A 19,437-nucleotide genomic window follows, 5' to 3' on the forward strand; every position below is an offset into this window, starting at 1 on the left:
GTAAAATTATCATTTAAATTTTATACTTAACGCCATTCACTCAAGGGTCCACTCAGGGGGTGTGGCTATATAATTTAGAAATACAGCAGGTCGCTCTGTATTTAGTACAAACCTTAGCGGGGGTGGCAGTGTAATTTTCCCTTTTAAAAAAATATAGATCCTAAAAATATTGGTTCGAGCAAGGGAAAGAACCCTCCAAGACTTTTGTATTTCTTAGTTGTTCTCTGGTTTGATGTGGGGTTGGGGCCTGGGGGGAATGATTTAAATGGATTATTACCAAGATTACTTGAATCAAAACGTGATTAATTTTTAAAAGAGTGCTAGTGACCACCATAGCTGGTGATACAATGGCGTCACTACCGCATTAACCTCTTCTTTTTATTTTTTTAACAGCTTAACCTGCAGGACCCAGTTCAATTCCCAATTTTATGCGGCACACGAAGTGGTAGGTCCCTTTAGTTGATTCGTTTTGACTTTTACGTCAAATGGACCCATGTGTTGTTCCCCAAACTTAAAAAGAATATCATGGCCATTCAATTCGCGGAGCACTCAGATACAACAACGGTGTTCCTCGAAAGCAAATCTTTCTAATTGTACGGCTGAAATGTTGTTTAGATTTGGTTCCACTCACAATGTTATTCCAATGTTATTCCACTTTGATAATAAAAACAACATTTTTCTGATCGCGTTGTTCCTGCGTCTAGACTCTAAGACACAAGAGAGTACTAAAATACATCTCTGTTCTTATGTAATTAAAATTTGCATTTATAATGATGTCTTTTCTATGTTCTCATTGGCCTTCATGCTGGTATAGGTGCTACACGTTATATGTGGGATTCCAAATAATTTGTAGAAACTGATAACCTTGCCTTGCTCAAAGAACCCTCTTCCTATATTATCTTTGAAATACATTTTTTCATACTTCTAATTTATCCACACAAATCAGCTCCCACACTTCTCTACATGGTGAATCTTATTTACTATTAGCTACACCATCTGTACGGCGTGGAGATTCCTCCTACACCAACAACCATCGTGGGGAGTTCTACCACAGCATAATTTTTATTTTGTTTCTTCTTTTATGTGTCTCATTACGATTCACTATACATGAATGGAGATGATGACAAGTAAACAAGAAAGAAATTATGAAAGCAAAAAAAAAATAAAAAAAAAAAATAAAAAAAAAAATTCATAAGCGATGCTTTATGAGAGCAGAGTAAGAAGGGGAAGGAGCCTTGGGCTGCTTCGATTGAGCCGAAGAAGAACGTGGAGGGAATTTCCACGGGAACGGAAACGGCCAGTGAGAAGACTTGCAAGGAATGATACTGTACGACAGTAGGTTCAAGCATATCCTTGGATGCGCGAAGAACAAAGCGCACTCAGCCACTGATCTCTGCGACGACAAATCTTGAATGCAATTCTTCCTAACATCAAGCACACGTCGCTTTATCAAATTCCTGCAGATCGGGCCCACATGCGTGAAATAATTATCAGATAACGACAGGTTCTCTAGATTCCCTAACGCACACACCACTTCCGGCACCGCCCCATACAATTGGTTCCCCGCGAAGTTGAGCTGTTCTATCTTCTCCAAGCAACCTAACGAGCACGGCAATGGTCCGGTCAGCTGGTTCAAACTGGCATCGAACACGGTTGCCTCAACCAACAACCCGATCTCGTAGGGAAGGCAACCCGAGAGCTGGTTGTTCAGGAACAGAACCTCAACCAATGTGTTAGCAGCTTTGCCGATACTTTTGGGTATGGGACCCATGAACTTGTTGTTGGCCAAGGTGAGGTAGCGAACCGAAGTGTTGCCCAAGTTATCGGGAAGCTTCTCCATGAAATTGTTGTTGTTGACGAAGAGAAGGTCGAGGGTTTGGGTGAATACCTGAGCCGGGATCGAACCGGTGAAGGAGTTGAACCGGATGTCTAAGAAGGAGAGGCCAACCATGTTTACTACGGCGGTTGGGAATTTGCCGGAGAAGTTGTTGTTACTGAAGTCGAGCTCATAGAGATAGCGGAGCTGGGAGATTTTAGGGGATACGGTGCCCGTGAAGTTGTTTGAGTTGGCGTGGAAGACAGCGATGTCGAGGAGTTGGTCGAGGAAGCCGTCGAGAGTTGGAGCGGTAAGTCCGAAGCCGTTGAAATCAATGGAGGCGACTGCGGTGGCGGTTCTGTTGTCCGGTGGGCTGTCGCAGAAGAAACCTTTGTAGTTGCATATGTCGCTGCCTACCCATGTTTTGGTGACGCCGAGGGGATCGGAGGTTATGGTTTTCTTGAAGGTTTGGATTACTGGGTACACTATAGCTAGCCTTTGGTCTGCGAAGGTTAAGAGATCTGGGAGAGTCTGTGGTGGTGGTTCTGGTGGACATTTGGTTCCTCTGTCAGGGAAAGGACAACAGTCTTCGTTGTTGCAGCTGCCACCGCCACCACCTCCTCCACCACCCCCACCTCCTCCACCACCACCACCACCACCACCACCAATTATGACTTCCAGCGTTTCTCTTTTGGTTTCCGGCACCAGAGTGCTACTGAGCACATGGAGGAGAGGAGAAAGGAGGATGAAGAAGGTTATGATGATTAGATTTTTTTCAGGGATAGAGACGCAGTAGGCCATTTCCCTTTCTTATTTTCCGGTTTTGTTGGCGAATTATAAAGCCAGTAGTTAACTTAAAGACGAAGCAGTACCAAAGTGGGACGAGAAGGTCAGACTTTGAGGGAGAGAATAAATGGACGACAGAGGAGATGATTGAGAAACAGAAGCCTCACTTGGATCTTTTTATAAAGAAAGTCAAAAAAAAAAAAAGGCAACAGTCATGGTGGTGGTGGTGGTGGTGGTTGTCATCTCGATCGATCGTTTTCGAGAGGAGGAATGATGATCATCTCCTTCGTCACTCATTCCCTTTTGTTCAGTTCTCTCAACATTCAAAACGGTCTCAAAGTTGGCCAGAGCTGGTTATTTATGTAAGTTTCGTTAACCTGAACCAAACTGAATTAATTTGGTTCAAATTAGATTATGGAATGTAGGAAACCGAATTCAGCAGGTTCGATTTGAGTATCAAAGTTCAGAACCAAATATGTATTCGTGTGGTTTAGGTTCACACTAGCACTCTTTTGGACCAAACCGAATACCTAGATCGAATCGATTGACAAGCTTACCTTCTTAGCCTCCTGATACGTCATAAAACTGGCACCCAATAGGGTTCTGACATGTGTAGCCCCATGTGGGTGAGGATGGTATGTGTCCACGATCAGGTCGTCCCATCGAGGACGAGGTGAGGAAGAACCGACCTAGAGTAGATAGCGATCCGACCCTGAAGAGAGGGCGACCACGCCCCAACATCGAATCTGGATAGGGCGGTGGAATCACGCCCCTAAAATAACGCATATTGGCTCTAACGGCTCGAAATCAGCACACTAATCCAGCCTGATGTGGCGTGATGGGCTGGAAAGCTTATCCCTTGTCCTAAAAAGGCTCCAATTGCTTAAACTCACGCCGGGAGGATTCCCCTTCCTGTTAAATCACGTCATTGCCTGCAGGACTCTCTCAACCACCTAAACTGGGTAACCTCCTTCTATGATCATCTGATTTCATTTACTATAGCATATGTTGCTAGAGAGTTTTGACTTAGGCATCGGAGCGACCAAACCGGCTCGACCCAGTCCTCTAGTGCTGCCTTTTTCTTTGCAAGAACAGCACGCTCCCCCTCAGTTCTTGACACAACAACTCCCAAGGAAATGGCCACTCAAAGAGGGTGAGCTCCAGAAGGTAGTGTTAGTCCATGGTTTGAGGGGCTGATTATCCTGATTCCGTGGTTAACACGTGTCATCATCTCCTACATGCATGTCACCATCTTAATATTTTAAATAAAAAAATAAAAAGGCGAAGCTTTTTGAAATACTGGAGGGAGAGGGAGAGCCTTGGAGGAGGGGGAGAGGGAGGATAGTTCCTATCCAATAACGTTAATCATCAGAGTCGATCTCACACCATCTATGGGGGTACGAGATCACACCCCATGGATGATGTGAGATCGACTCTAGTGGTTTAACGTCAATGGAGAGGATATGGACTCGGGAGAGGGGAGAGCCAGAGAAGTGAAGAAGGCCTAGAGGAAGAGAGTTGTCAGCGAAAAAAAAAACAAAAGAAACTGGATTATGGAAAAAGAAGATCAAGAAGAAGAGATGGGGGGATGTTGAGGGGATGAAATTTTGCTGCTACACTTGGCAGCAAAGGAAATGGAATTTTAAAAGGTATTTCAAAAAATACTAAAACTGAGGACAGTATTTATGAATTTGTGAGATTCAAATTACTTTCCCTTCCTATATCCACCTCTTCTTCCCTGAAAAAAACAAAAAATAAAAATAAAATAAAGGGGAAAATTTGTATACATAGGCATCATGATGTACAGTTGTGCTTTCAACCATTGGATGGGTATGATTGTGTATAATAAACAATCCCTCATCTTTATCTAACGGTTACAAATACGATCATGCACCATGCACAATCGTATACAAAACCCTTTTATCTAAAATAAAATAATGAATAACCTCCCTCATTCCAATGGGCTAACTTTTGGTGTCTTCATTTCAATATGATGAAATTTGATGAAAGATAGAATCAAACACCGACCGATGAGTAGGGTTGTAAATGAATACCAGAAATCCGTGTCCGAATCCGTTTAGCACTATCCGAATCTGTCCGAAAGCTAAACGGATGCGGATACGGATAGGCTATAGCTATCCGAAAAGCGATATTTACATGTAAATGGATAAAATATTCAATTCGTATCCGTATCCGTTTAGCACTATCCGAATCCGTCCGAAAGCTAATCGGATGTGGATGCGGATATAACACTATCCGAGCCGAATCCGATCCGTTTACATCCCTACCCGTGAGGCCTTAATAAGAGTGATATATATATCGTGCTCCTCTCAGGTTCCCTGCTCGGTCATGTTCCTAGGTTCCTCTCATAGGGGTGCAAAAATGACGACCTCACCCCCTGCCCGAACACACTGCCCGGGTGGGGTGAGGTCGTCATTTTCGCACACCCTATGAGAGGAACCTAGGAACCTGAGAGGAGAAAAATTCTTTAGGAAGAGGGACCTCCCACCACGGATGCTCTTTTTCCTAAAATAACATGTCTTTTATTGTTTCACCCACTTTCTTATATGTTTTTCCTCTCTTTTCCTTTTCCTTTACATTTCCTCTCATTTCCTTTTAAGAGAACTTGAAAGTAGGGATCGGTCATTACCAGTTACCACCCAACAAGTACGGGCAATATGTGTGATTACCAAACCAAAAAAAATTTCAGATAAGACAACTGCTGCTACCAATCATGTCTCCTCACATTGTCTTGGAAAGGAAATGGAGGGGCCATGGAAAAATGCCTGAAACTTTGGAGAGTTCTTTTAGATCCCGTTTTCTTCACCTCATCTTTTTAGACTGGTTTGTCAAAGTTCCACACAATTTCTGACTTGGTAAATTTCAACATAACTAATTATGTTATTTTTCCTTTTTTCCACCCCAAATCCTTAGATGATTTATTTAAAAATCTTAGGGAGAGGATATGATAACACATTTTTTCTCAAGACGGGATCCCATTCTTGTACTCATACTGTTTTAGAGGCGCACATATGGAATCCACCATGTGAGACCCACCCGAGTGGATTCCATGTGTGTGCCTTTGAGTATACGAGACTGGTAGTTGAGCTCTCTCTCTCTCTCTCTCTCTCTCTCGATCTCGATCTCGAAATGATTAGTTGTCGTCCTATGTTCAAAATCATTCTACTGCATTTTATTGGTCTACTTTCTTATGCCGCTTGCTCAGAAAATCTTCTCTCTAAAAAATATTACCAGAACTCTCTATAATAAAAACTAGAAATCAGATACATGATCGATCTCCATTGATATCGAGTCAAATTGTTCCAAAGTCAATAGAGAATCAATCAGACTTGCCCTAACTCAATCAGCTTAGTATGCTTAGAATTGGATTAATCAGAATTGATCCCTGTCAATTCCAAATTGATTCGACCAATTCAACCGATTTTGGACTGAATTTTAAAACCATGATAATATGTTTCTCTAATGTGTTCAATCTGATCATTGAATTTAATGATCACCCTTTGAAGTATCTACATATCACATTTCTTGGCCAATATATCAAGTTTCTACTTACATGTAATAGTCATGACAGCTGCAACAAGATATATAAACACCACCCTCTCTCTACTCACGTGTCAAACTTATTAGACTTAGAACACCCATCAAATGAATTCAATCACATGTCAAAATCAAGAAGTGAAAGGTAGATTGAAAGAAGAAAAAAAAACACATTTGTGAATGACTCTAGAATTTTAATAAAACATATGTTAGATATGATGGGCCATTTACTTGAATTAGGTCCTGAAATTTAAAATTGCGGCCAATAAAACAATTTAAAACGTACAAAACTAGTCTTTGGACTAGAAAGCTTTTGTTAGTTTCTTTTTTTCCGAGTGTGATGGTGGGTGGGTGGGTGTAGGGTTAATTGGTTTTGTTAAGTTGATGGTGGTCTGTGGACTTGAGACCTAACTATTTCATTTCAATTCCATCGCAACTGATCGATGATGTTTTTGGTTGTTGGATTTAAGGTTTCAAAAGTGCAATTATCAAATCTAAAATGGGCATTTAGAAGTGCGCCAATAAGGAAGGATTTATAGTAAGGAATTGAAGTGCAGAGGTTAATTCCACTTCCCACAATGGATGGATGGATGGATTATGAATATTGAAGTGTACCACCAAGCACGACCTCATTCATTATCAGATTGAACCTTTTTAGCTCGACTCCTAACTCCATTAAACTATGGACTTAAAATCGAACCAAAACCCTCTCCTTCATGTTCTTTCAACTAATAATAAAATGTAATTAATGGCTGGTAGTACAGCATATCCCACCTCCTCCCCACGGATCGTGATCTTCTATGGCGCCCTGCCCATGGCTGCTTGTGCAGTCCAGACAGAGCGTTGCGCACAATGTCCATCTTACACTTGCCCGAGCACCTTGTCCAAGCAAAGGTAAGGCGGACATTGCACGTGGTGCTCTGTCTGGACCACCCCCCCCCCCTCCCTTCCAATGAATGGACAACACTATATGAAAACATCCCAGCAAAATATATAGCAAACGTTTGGAAGCAAAATTAACCTAAAATTGTCTAACATGCCACAATAACCAATGAAATGGGTAGTATAAATGTACAAACCATTAGTAAGTCATATTGTCAATTTCAAAAACACAATTGCTTGTCATTTGGCATGTTTGGATGGATGAGGGGGAGTCCATGTGATAAATGTTGGAAATATGTTCATAAAATTCATATTTGTATGGATTACATAAATTAATTTGCATTATTTAATAAATGGGTCAGGGTAGTCCTTAGGTTTTAACCTAAAATGATTCATGACTAGGGACGAGACTACATACTTCGTTCATATCATCGTCATATTGTGTGTACCTAAGAATGAAGATTTCAAGGCACATTTTTATTCACCTAAAACAAAGATTTCAAGGCACAAGTGCAAGTGTACATATGTTTCATATATTGAACCGGATCTTACAAAAATTTCACAGTATGCTATTGTTTGTTGATTTGAAAAGGAAATTTCATCTATAGAGTACAATCAATTCAACAACTTGAGGGATCCTTATCGATACGGTTACGTATTGTGAGTTTTGGTGCACCAACGATTGATGTATATTTGACTATATATCAGTATTTTGGATTCGTAGTGTTTAGTCGTATTCGAAAGAGATGCTCATGGAAGCCATTGCTCTAATTGGGAGAATATCTAAGAGAGAGAGAGTCTGTAATTCATTGGACACTTCTATCTTGGAATCGTTATTCCTAAGAGTACATAGTGTGACGATCATATGAAAACTTAAGGACAACCAATACCCATGCAAATTAATTACAACCCATAAAATGGATTTGATGGACACGTTTCCAACAATTTAATAATCAGGTTTTGAGAAGTTATGACCCAAATCCTTGATTTGTAAAAGAGATGGCTAGGGGTGTCAATTGGCCCGACCTGATTACTAAATGCCCGACACGTTTAATAATTGGGTAGTCCCAATGTGGGGTTCTAGCCCTTTGGGCATCCGACTGGACCAACCGAATCCAGGCCTGAACTAGCCTACCCGCTACCCGGTTCGGCATAGGAAATAAAGATCCCATAAATATCAAACTAATCTCATGTTGCTACTCTATTGTTATCTATGACGGTCCACGTTGTATAATGGATAATAGTTTTATGTTTCAGATGTAAAACAGATCTATATTTTCTTGGAATACATTATAGGTCGATTTCACATTTTCGGACGATAAAAACACCTATATTTATCATCTGAGAATGCAAAATCGACTTAAAATGCATTCCAAGAATGCATACCAAAACACTACCCTTATTTCTACTCCATCATAGCTTTAAATCGATTGAATTGGATCGATTCAGGCATATTCGACCCCCAGTTCTGCTTTTTATTACCCTGATGAAAATAGTCTCTAGTTTGAACCAGACCGGATCTTGGGTCTTTGCATTCAAATATCTAAACACAAGCCCACTCTGGGATTATTACTTCCTTAAAAGCCCAATCTATCAAGGTTGTGCTACAAGATACAATTGGGACTGTACTTCCTATCTCATTTTGCTAATGAGTTCGTCATGCATCTCACGCAAGCTTAGAAATTTTTTTTTTTTTTTTTTTTTTTTTTTTTTGGGGGGTTAGACAACATTCTAATTAATGTGCTTTATTTATGGGAAGAGTTTTCTCTCGAGGAATGTGGCTCCTGCACCAGCACGGACGCTAATGGGAGTACACATAGAAGCATCAATATAGACAGAATTTTGACTTTTCACAAGAGTAAGATGGTCATTTTGTAAGAGATTGAGTTTGGGTACAAATTAAGGATCGGACTGTTTCAAGACATTAAGGATCGGACTGTTTCAAAACTTCAAGGGTGGAAGAAAAATCTCCTGTCGCTAGCGGGCAAAGAGGTCTTACTTAAATCGCAGCTCTCCCTATGACCAACTATGCGAGTCTTGCTTTTAAACTGCCTAAATCTTCTCTTGAGGATATTAAAAAGGCTTCTGCTGATTTTTTTGGGATGATAATTCGATAAACATAAAATTCATTGGGTTTCTTGGGACAGAATGTGTAAGTCAAAACAAACAGGTGGTGCGGGCTTAGAGATCCAATTCTTCACAATCAAGCTTTATTGGCTAAAAATGCTTGGCGATTGCTTTGAGCCGAACTCTCCTTGGGCAAGAATGATGAAGAATACTTATTTTCCAAATTGTGATTTCCTTAAAGCAAAATTGGGACATCAGCCTTCGTGGGGATGGCGTAGTATCTTGGAAGGTAGGGAAGCCTTATCTATTGGTCTTTTTTGGTTGGTGGGGAAGGGAGATAAAATTTCTGTTTGGAATGATAACTGGATTCCTTCGGCTAAGAATTTAGAATCTATTCTCTCAAACCGGACAATTGTCCAATTGAGAAGGTGGAGGACTTGATTGATGCCCAATCAAGATCGTGGAAGATTGATTTGTTGGATGCTTTTTTCTACCTATTGATAAGAAGGCTATTCTTAAAATCAGCCTTAGTTTGTTCCCAAATGAAGACATTTTGGTGTGGGTGGAGCTAAATCCGGCAAATTTTCAGTGAAGTCTATGTATCATTTGCTCAAAAATAGGAAGGATTTGAAAAGCTCTAACCGTTCCTCCTCTTCCTCAACCTCTCATAAGAATTATTTATCTATGACAGAGATATCTATTGGAGAAGAATTTGGAATGCCAAGACTTTGCCTAAAATTAAGCTGTTTTTGTGGAGAAGTTGCGCTGATGGAATCGCAGTGGGTCAAGGTTTCCTTGTTAGAAGAATCCCCATCAATCCGGCTTGCTATAGATGTGGAGAGAGGGAAGAATCAGTGGGCCACACTCTTCTTACTTGTTCTTTCGCCGGAGCGGTTTGGTTTAGTTCATCCTTATCCATGTTAACCAACTTTACTTATTCGATAAAATGAGTGATTGGTTCCATTGTTGGGATGATTTATTTGGGAAGGATAAAAAATGGGCGCAAGAGAGGTTTTCTATGGCTTCGTTCCTAATCTGGTTTATTTGGAAGGCTCGAAACCAAGCGATCTTCAACAACCTTTGTTGGTCTCCTCAACAAGTGATCTCTATGGCTGAAAGGGCTTTCAATGAATTCTCGGAGGTTTGTTTTAAGTCTAATTCAGTCCCCTGTTATGCGTTTCGATTCGTTCTCCTCTCCTCCTCATGCGGCTGGTCCCCTCCTGTTGATCCTTTTGTGAAGGTAAATTGCGATGCAGCCTGGGTGAAGAAGACCAATAGAGGAGGTTTAGGAATCATTATCGGGATCATATTGGGATTCCCCTTCATGCCTTTATGCGGGTTTTGATGGGGTCTCAAGTCTTTTATTGAAGCGTTTGTTAGAACTGGGCTTCTTCAAGCGGAGAAGTGTGGTTTCTCTTCCATTGTGGTGGAGTCGGATTGCTCAAATTTGATTAGCCAAATTAACTCTAAAAGCTTCGAATTGGAGATCAGCGGGGTGGGATTTGATATCCTTGACCTTCAAGGTTCCTTTTTTGCTTGTTTTTTTAGTTTTAGTTCCAAGGTCGTCTAATTCGATTTGCGGACTCCTTGGCCCGGTCAGCCCTTTCGGATGAGTCCCCGATTGCTTGGCGATTACCTCTCAGTGGCTGATAAATCTTTGTAATTTAGATGTCACTGCTTGTATCGACTCGATTTCTCAATGAATTTGCTTTTTACCAAAAAAAAAAAAAGTTTGGGTTCACGAACCACACTCTCGGATAGACTCCTTTTTACCTTTATTTATTTATTGGTGGCGGTTTTTGTGCATAATCGGTAATCATGTAATTCGTAAAATTATGGGGTGGTTTTGATATCAAGGGACTTATGTCCCTATCCGATGGTTTGTGCACAAAAGCTTCTTATTAATTTCAATATGTAAGCTTTAGAAAAAGAAAATATTGTTGTAACAAAGTTTTTTTATGTTTTTTAGGTAAAGTTGTAACAAAGTTGGTTGAAGTCATTTTCAAAATATTTTGAAGGGAGAGGGTTGGGCACGAATCGTTATCCCCCCAATTCGATGTCCCCTCCAATTCCTTCAATTCCGCACATGGGGATGAAAATGACCATCCTATCCCCTGCCCGAAAACATTGTTCAAGGTGGGATCCACTCCCTCCTATTAGAGGAATTGGAGATGCCCGCGAATTGGAGGTGATAATTATTTGTTGGGCACGGGGCACACTATTTTGTTTTTGGCAAGTAGCGACTGTGTCCAATGGGGAGGGTGGGACAAAGAGGGCATGGGGTCATTTCCAAGGGTGGAGGGAGAGAGGGCAATTCAGATCATCTACGGTGCAGCTGCCTGTAGCGGCCTGTGCGGCACAGACAGGCCGCACATGCAATGATCGCCTTACTCCCGTTTGGGAAAGGTACTTGGGTAGGGGTAAGGCGGTCTCTACGCATGCGACTCAGTCTGTGCCGCTCAAACTGCTACGGACAATGCGCCGTAGAGGATCTGGATCTGAGAGAGAGAGAGAGAGAGAGACACACATGCTGGGCAATGCCCACATGCCTTGAACATATTTTTATACACAAAAAAGTTTCTTGCAATCCGGATGACAGAAATTTCTTGTTATCCGTAATAATAGACGTCAAAACGGAATATTTTGAGGCAGCAGGAAATTTCCTGAACCTGGGTTAAAGTAAAAAGGAGAAATTAATGTTTCCTATGCGTGTGTACTGTCCATGTCCAGACATAGTAGGGGGTGGAATGGAAATGCCGTCTTGTTCAGAGCCAGTCCCCATAGTTCTTACAAGAAAAGGAAAAAAAAAAGAGTAATCAAAAGAAGAGTACAATTTCTCATTTCCTCATTCCACTGAGAAGAATTATAAGAAAGTTTACGGGGAATGTACTTCATCCACCTTGATTTCTCGTCCGGACAACATTTGGGCTTCCCGAGAAGAAGCTTGCGCAATCAGCCGCCGATCTCTGTTCCGGCAGGTCCAGAATATATAGAGTTCTTCCGCACATCAAGGCAAGAAAAGATCACAGGTTGAGAAGATGTTGTTACCCCTGGCCCCTGGGCCTCTGCCATAGTGCCATGGCCCTGTAGCCAGAAGAACAAGTCAGTGTTCCGTCCTCTCGTTTTCAGAGGGTAACATTTGCTGACATCTTGAATACAGATTGGAATATAATATATTTAAGCAGTGCCGGGAGATTCAGGCCACAACAGAGGAGAGAGAAAGAAGACAAATATATCCTTCCTTCCTTCGTCTCTTCTCTTACATTTGTAGTATTCAAACACCCACTGGCCACTTCTCTGTGTCTGTTTTTGTGTCTCTCTCTCTGGTTGAGAGGGAAGCTGTCTATTGTGGAATAAATAAATAAATAATGGTATATAGTACAGAAACATCCACCGCCCAATCTACTTATGGCTATGCCCAATCTATTGCGGGCTCCTGGTAAGTTACAAGGCTTCATAGCCAACCATTCCACCACCATTTTATCAGTTCACCAAAAAATCGATGAGTTCAGACATATAGACAAATAAAGCTTGGTCCTGACTCCTGACTCCTGACTCCTGACCCTCCCGATTCTGTTTGCCATTTCAGATTTTACGACCGGACAAGAGGGGTTGTAGAAAGCATCGAGCTCGTCAGTGGCCTGGTGTTGATCGGCCATCGTGCTGCACTCAACTCATAGGCCGCCACGTGGATTTCATGTCGATCCAATGGTTGCATTTTTTTAATTTTGAAAGGCAATTTTGTATTTTGAATTGAGTTCGTTCTATCAACCATTGGATCAACATAAAATCCACGTGGTGGCCTATGAATTGAGCGTTGCATGATATATGGCCGCTCAAGCCCAGGCTGCAGACGAGTTCAATCCTTGTTGAAAACTAGAAACTATATAAAATGATGTAGAAAAAATCATAAGCAAGCAATCACCCATAATACACAAAAAGATTTATATGATTTTGTATGATTATCCACGTCTAGGGTGAGATGAGTTATGTTTTACTATCAATGGACAATAGGGTTGTAGTCATTCAGCCACACACCCATCTCAAATAGCTTGTAAATCTTTGCTACAGATTTATGGTGAAATATTATACAAGTAATTTACCAAAATACCCATATAGTCCTACAAAAATTTCTCGATAACTATTGCCCCCATCACTGCATGGATCCACTAGTTCGTCGAGGCCCTACCAGTAAATGACCAACTTACCCCCACTCGTGCAAGGGTAAAGCGATCATTACGTATCACTTTGTGTCTACGCAGCACGACCATTGGGGTAGCCCACGCCGTAGAGGATCTGGATCCCTCTATACATGGGTTTTCCACTTTGATTTTTCAATATGATTCTTTTATTTTGGGTTCACTTCCTAGACCTTTCAAATTTGTGTAAACCTTAGTAGTGATACGTGAGGATGCCGAATTACTTCGAAATTTAATTATGTATACATTATACCATAGGTATATCTCTGAAAGATAAGGTAAAATTCAATCATATACCACCTATGTATTCACATACCCCTCCATCTATGGTCATGCACATTTTTCACAGTCCCTTTTTTAATTTTTAAATTTCAATTTTTGCAAACGTGAATAGTTTTGTGTGGAAACTAAAACTTGGCACGTGAGTAGGGGACCTTTAGTTTAAGTAGGCAATGGAGAAAGCTAAGCAAGTTCTGGCCGGGTTTATGGTACATTATCCCATTAAGCATAGAATCCGTTCTAAGAACCAGTCCATTAACAATTGGGCATGGGCCAAAAATAGCCTGGAAATCATGATGGGTTTGAGCAGCTAGTCCATTAATAATTGGGCATGGGCCGAAAACAGTCTGGTAATCATGATGGGTTTGTGCAGTTTAAGTGGACTTGTAGCGAATTGCCGCCCCGACGAAGCCTAGCCCATTAACCAAAACGAAAAATTGGCAAACTTGCTTGAATGTTAAATATAAAATAAGAGAAAAAGAACAATCCATGGTTGTGTGGCCTCTATGCCAAGACATACGAGCCCGCGAAATTACTCCCCCTCCCCCTATGAGATTAAAAAAATCTTTCACCCATGTTGATGCACCTACACATGCTCTCTGTTAGATAATTGGAATAAAAAAGGAAGAGGACAGAAAGATGGCCTAAGTCGAACGAGGTCGTTCTGTCCTTAAGACAGTATTTGCACCCTCTTATATCTGCAAAAGGTTGCAGCAAACCTGCCTCCCAAGATAAATCAGGCTAAAAACAGATTACTGGTTGCAGAATCAATAATCTCTTGAAGCTATCAGAGAAGGTTTTGTTATCCCTGACTGAGAGAATTCGGGATGGGTCACATCCATTGGCTCATGTGCGTTGATCTGACAAGTCAAGACTATTGGGCTGGGCTTTCATGGTTGTACGTGTGGGCTGCAACCATTGGGCTCAACGTTGAACCAATGGTTGCACCCCTCTTTGAGCGAATGCAAAGTGCAAAGTGCGCCATCAAAGCGCCACATTGCGCCTCACGCACACGCACCCGTACACGCTCGGACGGTCACCGTCCTCGCCCGCAAGTGCACCGTACAACCCTTTTCAAACATAACATGTGATAATAGCACACAATTATATATAAACCAAATGAAACACTTCTCCGTAACCGATGTGGGACTAAATCCCATATCTATTATTTGGAAAATTCCAACACTCTCATTGGCCCCCATGCTGGTGCAGGCACCATGCGACCAAACAACAATCTTTTGCCCATAAAATAAATAAGGAAACAAATACATTACCTAGTCGCATGGTAGCTCCTACACCCAAACATAAGAGTGTGTGGAAATCCCCATGAAATAAAAAATTATATTTGTGTTAATGCCCCAATCTGTGCTCTCATTGGCCCCCGCACAGGTGTAGGTGCTACAAGACCCAGACAACGATCTCTTGCCCAATAAATAAATTTTAAAAAATATATATTTAATTTATGAAATGACCTCGTTACCCTATAAAATACGATGTCGTTTTGGCACATCTCATTGGTGCCTTTCCTCTATGCCACTTACTCGGAAAGGGCTCTCCCTTAAATTATATAAATTGGTCGAGCAAGCATGTCCAAATTGGCAATCTAGTGGCCTAGGGAAGTTCAATTGCTATTTGCTAGTAGAGATTCCTAGAATACCTGCACTATTGGCAGGTACAATAGTCCATCTCTACACTAGTGTAGGAGCAAGACCACACTGCAGATGTACTATAAGTCTATAACTAGTCTGGAACCCAAGACTTGTTCGAACGCAGAGATGTCGCCAGCCTCCTGAGCAAGGGACTATTGATGAACCACTTCCTCTTTTGATTAAGAAGTCGAGTAATTGGGAGAGTTGAGGATACTAGAAAACTTAAAGGGAGGTCCCAACTTGAGGTAAGATGTCTATTTCTTAATGAGTATCTAGACTCGCAAACCTAATGAATAGAAATTTATTTCTAATTAAAAAATATATATATATATATATATATATATATATATATATATATATATATATATTCCTAAATCAGTTCTATCACTCGTGATGAAAAAATTCATTTTTTATTTCTTTCTCATCAAATATAATGAATCGTATCACTAAAGATAAGATTACCAATGATATCTTCGACTGACTTACTACATAGTTACTAAGAAAGTCTTATTCAGCTCTACTTACTTATTCCTCTGTGTGTCTCTTGCAAAAACTATCGTCAATAGACTTAAGTAATGGCTTATCATCCTATAGTATTTGCGAATCATATTGGCAACTCGACAGTTTGATCGATATGCTATAATAATACCGACTCTCAAGTGGCTAGCCTTGTTTTGCCTTACCTTGCCTGGTATTTAAATTCCAAGGTTTTTTGACCACCAAAAGGATCCAAGATTTGAACTTTATTCTATAAGAGGGTTGATGAGCTTAAGATAAAGTGTCTGGCAACTTTGGTCACTTGCTCTCAACGGCTTGACCATTGGACTTCCCCAAGTCCCAATAAGTCTCCCACATTGGCAAATCCACTTGTCCACAGTTACTAATTATTCCTCTTAGCTTTAACTAGTGCTCAACAACAAAAACCCATCTTTTTCTAGTCTCTCCCTCCCTCCCTCCTTCCAAGAAGAAGAAGTGAAGAAGTAGTAGAAAAGAGAAAACTCCCGTTAGTTCACTCTTTTTGTTTAACTTTTGTAAAGGAACTTCTTCGTATTCCCACCCTTCGGCCCCAAAGTATATGCTAAATGACATCAAATCTCATCATCATCATTATTATTAGGGAAAAGTCCTAGACATAGACATAGGGACATGTGAAATGATTCACACCCTTAGTCATTTCCATTTTTCAAGGAATGTGATGGTCACTACGGACGTTTCTATGTCTGGGTGTAAGGTGGCGTGCGCTACACAACCAACTGACGGTTTTTCTAGCTACCTCATTATTATTACCATTAGTGCTAACAAATAGACATATAAGTTTTTTTCTAAAAAGACCATGTATTTGAATCATATATCAAATGATGTCACATATGGGAAGCAAATTCAACTAATTACCTCTGTATAAAATAACACTTGACATGCGAGCAAGGGACCTTCAGATTTACTTGTCCACAAAATTACGGATCCGTTTGACCTGCCATGTGACATAATCAAGATCCACCTAGAGAACCCCCTAGCTCCAAACCTCTTTTTCTCTCTCTCTCTCCAGACATGGTCACCACCTTTGCCAGTTTTACTCTGGTTAAAGTTAATTTCTTCTCATTAACACAATATTAGTAACAGGTGAATGCAGAAGTTGATTAAAAGCTTGTTTGGTGGTAAATCACCTGGTACGAGTAAAAGGACATTTTTATTAATCCAGCTATCTGGTCCAAAAACAGAGGAGAGTAGTTTTCAGAATGACTTCTGTAACCTGATTGTGTAATAATGAGGCAAGTGATGGAATCTTCCATTACATATAAGATGTAAGGAGGTCTGTCTAGATCTGTAAATATGTCTATAGATGGAAAACTTTCTCCAAAAAAACAATATCAAAAGCCACGATTTGCGAAGTTGCTTTGCTTAATTGCATTGAATTTTGAATGTGTAACCATAAGGTCCACCATTAGCTTGATAAAATCAAGTTCTATTAGTGACAGTCCCACAATCTACCATATTTCACTACATTAACAAACATTAATCACTTGTAAGGTAAAGGATTCCTACACACTTCCTGTAACAAAATTTGTTCACACATCCTCTATTTATTTGTTATAAATTAAATAATAGGGAAAGGGTATGGTCAGAAAAGAGAGAAAATATCAAGAATGTAAGGTGTTGGAAAACATCCCCACATTTCAGGGTGTGGAGATCTTTTACCCTAAATAATAAACTCAGGTTAGCACATTATAAAAAATAAAAAAATAAAAAAAGAAAGAAAGATCCCTGCATGGTGGCGCCCCCTACATCCTCTCAAGACGGGGTGTCATCCCCTGCCCTTTGGATGGATACCCAAGCGTACTCTCCCATTAGCTCGGATACTAAGTGATAAATTGTCCAATAAATTAAGCATAAACCCAGCTGCAACATGGTATAGACTATAGAGGGTGTGTAGGAACTTCAATTCTCACTAATAATACTTCCTTCTTAATCCTACCTCAACATGTTTAAATATAGCTACTTAGTAATACCATAAATAGCTGACGTGGACCTTTATTATGAAAATAGCTGATGTCAAAGTGAGGAACGGAACCTAACTTACTTTGTAACTTGGTTTTATATTTCTAGAAGTTTGGACAAACATTTTTTTTTTTTTTTTTTTGGGGGGCCGTCGAACTTCAAAATTAGATGGGGTTTAAATTTATCCCCTCTAGAGTTCACTGAGGAACTGGGCCGAACAGGGAACTGGAGGAGATAATTTTCCAGAATACTTTACCAAAATGTTACAAGCGGAGATAAAAAAGTGATAATAGATAGAGTCTTTGGCGTTGGATGGGATTCCTTTGGGATCCACTCCCATGTGTGGTTTGTATAACTATTATATCACAATTGTATCATTATTTTACCTTAGGATTGACACCAATGATCACAATATACTATTTTAATTGCTTATTACATGAAATCCCTAATACATGTTTGATGCATAGTTTCTTTTGCACCATTTTGACTTGATAATTCAAGTGCATGTGTGATATATATGTCCATATTTTTAACATCAAAGGAATCGTATTAAACATGTATTGTATTATTATCATACACGTTTTATTATATATACACGTTGTATTGTGTCTGATTTTTAATATATATTATTACCGTCTAGTCTATTAATGGATACTCAGACACATCCGTTTCTGTTTTATTACCGTACGACCCATACCTGAAATTACTGAGTATGCGCTTTCCCATGTGAAATGACCCATATGGGAAAACGTGACAGACGAAGAGTGAGAGGGGGCATTGGCGAAGGGTGAGTGAGGTTCCCACAAAGAAAACTCCCATATCTCAGAGTTAAAATCGACAAATCACCCTTTATATGTTTCTGAAAATCAAAAGACAAGTAAAAACAATTTATTTTTATATTTCTTTTAACAAAAAAAAGAACGTTATTTGATCACATACGACACATGACACTTGCACCCAAGACCGCACCTTGAAGGATTTTCATCCTTCCATAGAGGTACAGCAAACATATCAAACGGTCTTGTATCTTGGAACAAGGTCACACATCGCAAGAGACCAGGTAGCATTCTTTTTCCTTCTTTCAATCTTAGACCATTTGTTTTATGTGTACAATTGGGACAGTACATAATGATGTCTAAAATATTAATACATATACTTAAACATACACATGATATATGCCCATATCAAGTAGGGTATTTGACTAAATCAGATTCTAAACATACTATGTGACTTAATTTATAATTCTCTCTCTATCCAACGGTTGGAATTAATGTATTGATGTATTCCCTCCCACATGGTAAAATAGATGATGTGTGATGTTTGAATAAATAACAAACCTCACAACAATTTTCATTTTGCTTTTTCACTTTTTACTCGAAATTTTAAGATTCGTACTCGGGATTTGAGATATTCGAATATAGTTTGTTAATTAAGTCTTAAAAAAAAATAAAAAAAATGAGACTTGCAAAATCCCTTTTTTCCACTTTAATTTAACGGAGGGGGAAGAGAAATAAGGGTGGGGGACCCGCGACATCATCACTACCACCACCACCGCCTATTTTGACCTGCCAGCTTATTCTCGAATCTGGATTCTGGAATGAGCTTCAGAGTCGTCCAAACCAGCAATATTATATATATATATATTCATATCTCCCTGTCTCTCTCTCTCTCTTCCCCAAAAGTCCAACCATAGAATGGGATTCAT

General features: G+C 40.0%; 1 protein-coding gene across 1 annotated transcript; it reads right to left on the bottom strand.

Annotated features, from left to right (window-relative positions):
* Nucleotides 1–1,160: 1,160 nt before the first annotated feature.
* LOC122659060 (uncharacterized protein At4g06744-like) lies at nt 1,161–18,551 on the bottom strand. The gene is made up of 2 exons (XM_043854215.1): nt 18,430–18,551; nt 1,161–2,381 (listed from the first exon to the last, which is right to left on the bottom strand). The coding sequence occupies exons 1-2, from the start codon at nt 18,549–18,551 to the stop codon at nt 1,190–1,192; spliced, it is 1,314 nt and encodes a 437-aa protein (XP_043710150.1). The 3' UTR covers nt 1,161–1,189.
* Between the last annotated feature and the right edge of the window lie 886 nt (nt 18,552–19,437).

The sequence above is a fragment of the Telopea speciosissima genome, chromosome 4 (assembly GCF_018873765.1).
Source record: "Telopea speciosissima isolate NSW1024214 ecotype Mountain lineage chromosome 4, Tspe_v1, whole genome shotgun sequence".
Taxonomy (NCBI): domain Eukaryota; kingdom Viridiplantae; phylum Streptophyta; class Magnoliopsida; order Proteales; family Proteaceae; genus Telopea; species Telopea speciosissima.